Source organism: Ursus arctos, unplaced genomic scaffold (assembly GCF_023065955.2).
Source record: "Ursus arctos isolate Adak ecotype North America unplaced genomic scaffold, UrsArc2.0 scaffold_19, whole genome shotgun sequence".
Lineage (NCBI taxonomy): Eukaryota > Metazoa > Chordata > Mammalia > Carnivora > Ursidae > Ursus > Ursus arctos.
In genome coordinates this window covers 13,777,126-13,784,813 of record NW_026622863.1, presented here as the reverse complement: position 1 = coordinate 13,784,813, position 7,688 = coordinate 13,777,126, and the positions used below count along the sequence as shown (strand labels likewise).

Below are 7,688 nucleotides of genomic sequence, written 5' to 3'. Positions count from 1 at the left end.
TATGCCAGGACAGCCTGGCTAAGATTCAGTGAGTCCAAAGCAGACCCTGCTCGAGAAGCTTCATTGGGTAGGGATCCCAGAAAGCACTGGTAGGAGAACGGACAAGTGAGGCAGGGAAGGAAGGGGGCCAATATGAGGTATGTTAATAGGCGGGGTACCGCTGTGGGCTAGTGGAGCGCTGCGCTGCTGGGGACTTTTGGGCCATGCTGTGGAACCTGTCTCTGATCTGTCCCACTGCAAGGGTAGAGACGCCGGGGGTATTTATCCACCAACTCCTGTTTGTCAGCAGCTAAGGGCTGTTCGCAGGGGCGCTGACTCTGCGGTGTGCCTGGGCTGCTCTGTGCACGCACCAAGCAAGCTCATGCAGCAGCAGAAAGCCCCCCGAGGCCGAGCTGCAGGATCCTGCGGTTAGCAGCCACTGCAGAAGGGGCGCAGGCTGGCGCTTCCCGTATCCGCAATGGCCTCAGCCCTTCTTGGTTCTGCTGGGCTAGGGTAAAACAGTGCTCGGAGCCACCAGACAACCATGAGTGAAACCTTTATTTTGCAAGCACTTTACATGAAGGTCACCAACACTGCATCTGAGCAAATATATAAAAAGCATAACCTATAGTACAATAATTCCAGCTTCTCGACTAAGGCACTGTACAGACATCTCCCGGGCCTTGGCCCCCAGCACAACGGATGCGTTTCAGGGGCAGCAGCTGCACTTGTCCGAGCCCCCTTTGCAGATGCAGCCCTGGGCACACTTGGCACAGCCTGGGGGGCAGCAGGGACAGCAGCCTGAAAGGGTCAGGAGATGGACAGGTCAGTTTGGGGTCAATGCTTCCCTCTCACCATGTCCTCTCCCACTACTTAGAGAAAGCAGGAAGGGCAGAGCAGGTCACAGGCTTCAATCCACATTAGCAGAAAACCCGGGGCAGGAAGTTGTGGGATGTTAGAGCCAGGAGGAATCTCAGGGGTCATCAGGAGTTTACCAGCTGCCCCAGAGAGGGGAAGGGCTTGCTCAAGGTCATTGGTCAGTGGCAGATCTTTTTTTTTTTTTATTTAGATTTTTAAATTTATTTATTTGACAGAGAGAGACAGCCAGCGAGAGAGGGAACACAAGCAGGGGGAGTGGGAGAGGAAGAAGCAGGCTCCCAGCGGAGGAGCCTGATGTGGAGCTCGATCCCAGGACCCTGGGATCAAGTGCTGAGCTGAAGACAGACGCTTAACGACTGAGCCACCCAGGCACCCCATGGTCAGTGGCAGATCTGAAACTAAAACCCAGAGCTCATGAAGCTAGGCCAGTGCTCTGTCCCTTTCAGCACTGGGCACAGCAGGACCTCCCTGCAGTCAGCCCTCTTCTTCCGCGAACACTCGCAACCCCGGCGACGCTCTCACCCCCAGGTGAGGCTGCCACCCTTAGGAGCTTTGTCCCAGGCCTCTGCTCAGCTGTCATTTCAGATCCCTCCCAAATGGGTCCCAGGCCTCCAGAACCCGCTTAATCCCACCATGGCTGGAGGGTTGGGAAGGGAGGGGACAGACTCTCCTAGCTTCCAGCCAGCGGTGCCCCCGGTCAGCATAACTCACTTTTTCGGCACGTTTTACAGTTGCAAGTTGTACATTTGCAGTTGTCTCCGCAGATGCAGATGCCTCCTAGAAGAGAGGACAGAGCCCCAAGCGTAAGGACTGAGATCAAAGAGGGTCAAAAGGTGTGAGGCAGACTGTCACCGTGGCAGGGTTTCCGGGCTGTCCTTGGGGAGTGGCTGGACAAGAGGACGAAGATGCTGCGGGGCAACACCCCTGGGGTACGGGCCCTTGGATGGCTCCCAGTCATGGTTCCCGGATGGAAACTGGGGTGGCTGCACTGGGCCCCTCAGCTGCGATACTTGCTAAAACGCAGATTCACGGGACCAACCCTTGAGATACTCTGATTCACAAGTCTGGGTAGAGAAAGGGAATCATATTTTAAAAAGCAACCCAGATGATTCTGTTGTACAGTGAGGTTTGAGAACCACTAGACCAGGCCAAGACTACCAAGCCCAAGGTCCCCCAGGGACTGTGGAAGCCTTGTATACCCTCTTCACCTTTTCAAGGCATCAGGCAAGATGGAAACCCGGGACGGGCAGGAGAAAGACCAGGGACATAGATAACCTTAAAATGAGAGCTGTAGCCCCACTTCTTTTCCTATAAAAACCTTCTACACTTAAAAAAAAAAATCATCCCACCTATCATTTTGAGTGTCAAATTTTGAGTGTCAAAATGCTGGAAGTTTCTGTCCCTTTGGCAAGTTTGGGGTACAGATATGTCCTGTTAAGGACCAGAGAGGCTTGTGAGAATTCTCGATACCATTTCCAAAGACCATAAAAGCCCAAGATGCCTCCAAACTCTGACCTCTCCCCTCCCGAGCTATGCGCTTCCGTAGAATTAAGGGATTTCAGACTCGGGAGCCCACATACACTTCTAATGACTCCCCTGGCCTCTGCAACTACCTTACGATTTTAGCACTTTCATAGCAGCCCTGGGAGGTGGGCAGCTGGGGAGGAGTGACCCTAGTTTTCAGGTGAAGATACGGAGGTTCAGAAATACGAAGTGTCAGGAGTGAATGGCAGCAGTGGACCAAAACCAGATTGCCAGGTCCTTAACTCTGGTGGCTGCCCCTAGGGGCCTGACGCTAAGTGGCCCCTGAGCCAGGGTCTCAGTTCTAGCAAATCAGGCTGGTAGGGAACAGAGTGGGAGCTCCTAATTGGAGGAAGAGAAATATTCATCAGAGCCCTACGGGCTCCAAATCTGAAGCTGGTGCAAGGTTCCAGGACCCCAGAGTGGGCATCCTTACTCACCAGACATGCAGGTGCATTCCCCGGGGTCCATGGTCCAGGCGGCCAAGAGGCTCCAGTGCTAGCACAGTTGGGGAAGAGAAGTTGAGTGAGCAGCGGCTGGAGGCTCCCTATTTATAGCTGTGTAGGTGTGCACTTGGGCGCTCCCCACCTGTCCCTGGGGCCAGACGCCCTGCACACGGCCCAGCCAGACGCCGCAGGCTGGGGGTTGGAGAGAGCGGGCAGAGGGAGGGCAGAGGAGAGGGAGAGCAGTACAGTCATTCAGATGCTTCTCACAAGGGGAGCAGGTGGCTGCACCCACCCATCTACCCACGTGCCAAGGTGTCAAGGAGCCAGGCTCAGGCTCCAATGGCACTCACAGTGCTCAGATTGGCAGCTATACCTGTCCGGTCTCCAGGTCCTCTGTAATCTGCCATTTCTGCTCCCTCCTTCACAGGGCCTGGCTCAGGGCCTCATTCTGTCTTCCCTGGTCATAAAAGCCCTTACTGTGGGCAGAAGGGGGCCCTATTCGGGCCTTCCCTTGGCATGTCCCCCAAACTCCCTGGGTGAGAAGGCCAAAAGTCAGGGGCACGTGCCCAAAGGGAGCATGCAACCTCTCCTTCTAGATCACAAATGTAACGCTCTGGATTCTGGAATTTTCTCTCATCCCAAGCCAGCCTGCTTCCAAGGGTTTGCTCAGACCTCTGCCCCAGGCTCCGAAGGGCAAATGCGCAGCCACTGTGTGTCTCTCTAGGCCTGAAGCCTGGCTGGAGGTAGCTGTGTGCTGAGGATATGAACAGAGTTTGGGTGCGTAGGCTAGGTGCCCCCAGGCGTGCGTGAGGTCTCTCGCAGTGAGGGAAGGGGGTAGGGATGGAAAAAGACTGGACATGGGCCCCAGACTGGAGGCTGGGGACATGGGGCAGATCTCTGGGCACCTTCCGGTGTGAAGATTTGAGAATTAAACATTGAACCTGGCCCTTCAGGTTGCTTTGAAGCTCTCTTTGTCAGTGTAGGGGGATAGAAAGTATTTTATTTGTTCATTTGATTTATAACTTTTAGATATTTTAGCCAGTGTCCTAGGAACCTCCGTTTATACTCCTGCTCTGATGCCCCGCCCAAACATTAGGAGGGGCTTGGAACCAGCCTCCTGTGGTCTTGCCTTCTCCTCTTCATTCTCCACCCTGCCCCGGAGATCTAGCCTCCAAATAGCACTGGCCATGTTATTCTATTGCTCAAAACCTTCAGTGGCTCCCACCATCTGCCGAATGAAGCCCTGACACCTTAGTCTTGCGTTCTAAGCTCAACTTACGTTTCCAAGGTCAAGGTCCACTCCTCCCTTCCACCTGCTCTACCGAAACCTAAGGACTCCAGGCTCCCTATACTTGGCATTGAACTTTTCCACCTCCAGGCCTTTGCTCCTGTCAGGTGTTCATCCTTTCCTGATCACCCTGAGTCCAAATAAATCCTCCTTGTTTACCGAGGCACGAATCAAATGCCATGTCTTGAGTGGGAGAAGCAAAGGGGGGGGGCTTTGGGGGAGAATGAAGCCCCCCAATCTCCATTATGACCTTTCTTGGACACAGGCAGCTGACTGATTTTCCGTCTTACATAATGTGTCCTCCTGATGATGCAGCTTCAAGCTGCCCCCAAAGCTGCCATCTTCACCGCCTCTCCATGTAGAAATTCTGGAGGTGCAGCTGCTGACCTTTGCTCCAGGAAGCTGTCTCTGATCTTTTTCTACTGGAAGAAACCTTTCCTTCTGTGACCCTCTCAGTGACCTGTTTGTATCTTTCTCATGCCATTTACTCCTTTTTACTCCGCTGTGTACGTGGGTTTATGGCTCTTGTGCCCCGCGCCCCAATCTCAGAGCTCTCAGAGGCCAGACGTGTTGTCTGAAGCATCTCGATTCCACAGTGGTCTGCACAACGTTGAGGAGGTGAATGAATGAATGAATGAGATGAATAGTCAGATGACTGAAGACATGAGGAAGCGCCTGAGTGGGCATGGGATGAACAAATGAACGAGCGAGTGAGTGAGGAGCGGACACGTAAATGCACGAGGCTCCTGCATGTGGGACCTGGGGACCTCTCCTGAAAAACACTGTCACCATCCGGAAAGGCAAGAGAGATGGGGCGTGGCCAGAACCAATGGCGACAGTTCCTCCCGTTTGTAAATTGCTGGGGTCTCCGTCCCTTATCCAGAAGGAGCGCTGGAAGCATGGGGTTGAGCTGAGACGTTCTAGGGAGGCCAAAGGCATTCAGCCCCACGGGCATCAGCAAGGCACAGGGAGGGTAGGTAGGGGCAATCTTGTATTGATCCAGAAATGGTCCCAGCCTGCAAGGAGTTCACAGCTAGCTTCTAGGGGATCCCAACACATTCCATTCATTTATCTCCTTCTAAGGGCCAGCACTGTGCTGGGCACTGGAGAGCCAAGGGTGAGTTAACACCAGAGCTTATAGTTGAGAAGGTCAGGAGGACATCTCAGCCCAGGAAACCTCTGCCGGGGCAGGGCTGCTCTCAGAGTTCAGAGGCTGGTTTCGTCTTCCCAGGCCCACGTTCCCATGGGCCTAGTGCCGGCCCATGTCTTGGCAGGACCAGCTTCCCCCACCTCTTGCGTGTGTGCCTTGCAGTGGATATCAATGCCTTAGGAGGTCTAGCCCAACCCATGAGCCCATAGCAAGGAAGGGATTTTCCTCCACCTTCATCCAAACCATCTCTCCTCCCTCTTTCCTCTCTGAGCCAGGAATGGCTTCTTCTTCGGATGACTGACACCGTGATGTTGCTTAAGGCCCCAGCTGAATGATAATCTCAAAATTCAATCCCGAAGGTAGCACGAAGCTATTTCCCAAGTTCTGGGCTGTGCAGACTGAAAGGACCCTCTGTAGCATTGGGCAGTCAAGTTCATGTTGAACTGCGCTGTCCTGTCCCTGTTACGCGGTCCTTCTTCCGGTGCCTGGGGAAGCATATCCACAGCCCCTCGTGCCCTTCTGCCTGTCTTCTGGGTCTCAGCTCTGAATCTTGCATGGAGCACAAAAACAAAAATACACACACCACCCTGAGTGGGTGCAATGGCTGTAGGCATAGCTTAAATCTGCACTTCGAAAATTAATGTTTCAGGGGCACCTGGGTGGCTTAGTTGGTCAAGCATCTACCTTCCTCTCAGGTCATGATCCTGGGGTCCTGGGATCGAGTCCCGCAGCAGGCTCCCTGCTCAGTGGGGGGGGGGGTCTGCTTCTCCCTCTCCTCTGCTATCCTCTCCCTCTCTCTCTCACTCTGTCAAATGAATAAATAAAATCTAAAAAAAAAAAAGAGAGAAAACATCAGTATTTCAAAGAAATATTAATCAATCTTTTGATTAGCGAAGAAGTGATCCTTCCTGGGGTATTCAAGAAGCCCTATGAGAATGTGATGAAAGTTCTCGATCCTCTACCCCCCAAAAAGGCACAAAAACACAGCATTTCCCCCAAAAGTTGAGAGGTTTTGTGCATCTCTTAAATCTCATTGGTGAACCCACCCCAGGTCCCCGCACCACACCCAAGGGGTCCCGAGGTCAGAACTCCTCTGCAGAAAAGCAGTCCTGCCTACAGCAGCTCTCCCCTTGTCACACAGTAGCTGGAGCTCCTTTGAGCCAGAGTCCTAACTATCTCCTTCTCCAGGTACGGCCTCCCCTTTGTGCATATGTCAAGGGTTTTTCTCAGAATGATGAAACTGCCTGTTCCAAAGGAGTCGCAATACTCCTGGCTTACAGAACACGAAATGACAGGGTTTCTATAGTCTCCCCCTCCCATCAAGGTAAAAGCTAAATACACGTTCTTGAGCCCAGCGTTTTTTTGGCGCAAAGTTTCTGGGACTCATGGCTCAGGAATGGAGGTTCGGCCATGGCTCGGGAACGGATGTCAGAGAAGTGTCCTGTGCCATGACTCCACACCCTGGTCTGTGTTTTGCTCTTGGGATCACCATCTTTTCCCACACAGGGACCCTCTGGACATACATCCCCCCCAACCCCCCGCAGCAGCCTGGAGCCATCAGTTTTATTATGCTGGTTTAGATACTGACCTCTCTCTCTAGATGACACGCTTTGCAAGAACAAAGGCTACGTTTATTAATCTCAGCATCCCCGTGGCCAGACTCACTGAGTGCGGCCCCGCAGTGGGTGCTCAGTAAATGGTTACGGGCTGACGATGAATAAATGGTTCAGTTCACAGAGTTACATCTTCTCTGGCTCTTGTAGAGGAGACTGAGAGGAACTTCTGCTCAGCAAGAGCCGTCAAACTCTTGATATCTGGAGTCCTGTGGCCAGGCTGTGTTCCTTCTTTGCTGTGTGACATGGGGCAAGTTGCTTGACCACTCTGAGCCTGCAATATTCTCGTCTGGCTAATGAAAACGATAACCTTATGGCACTGTCCCTGTGACGGTTAAGCAAGAGAACGCATATTAATACGCACTTATTAGCAGTGGTATCGTTATCATTGCCCGTGCCTGTTAACAAGCTGGCAGATTGGTTCAGCCACCCACACCGGTTTGTATGTTTCAGGGTCATGGACCATTCTTCAGCCTGTCTTGGGGTCCTGAGGAGGATGTATGCAGACTTTTCAAATATGGTGGGGCACCTGGGTGGCTTAGTCAGTTAAGCATCTGACTCCTGGTTTTGGATCAGGTCACGATCTCAGGGTTGTGCGATTGAGCCCCGTGTTAAATAATTAATAAGTAAATAAATAAATAAATAAATAAACTCTTCAAAAACCACTTTTCAAATATTGTCACTAATAGTTTCTGCTCTGTCACTAAAGTTCTCTGCCTTTAAGCTCAGCCTAATTCCTTTGGGGTTCCCCGGAGCCTGGGGACTGTAGAGCCCTGTCCTCTCTGACTCCTCTTGATTAAGTTTTCATCTGT

The 7,688-nt window shown here is 52.5% G+C and overlaps 1 protein-coding gene across 1 annotated transcript; it reads right to left on the bottom strand.

The window, feature by feature from the left end:
• Nucleotides 1–522: 522 nt before the first annotated feature.
• On the bottom strand, nt 523–2,895 carry LOC113252263 (metallothionein-4). The gene is made up of 3 exons (XM_026494795.3): nt 2,820–2,895; nt 1,570–1,635; nt 523–780 (listed from the first exon to the last, which is right to left on the bottom strand). The coding sequence occupies exons 1-3, from the start codon at nt 2,848–2,850 to the stop codon at nt 689–691; spliced, it is 189 nt and encodes a 62-aa protein (XP_026350580.1). The 5' UTR covers nt 2,851–2,895; the 3' UTR covers nt 523–688.
• Nucleotides 2,896–7,688: the final 4,793 nt, after the last annotated feature.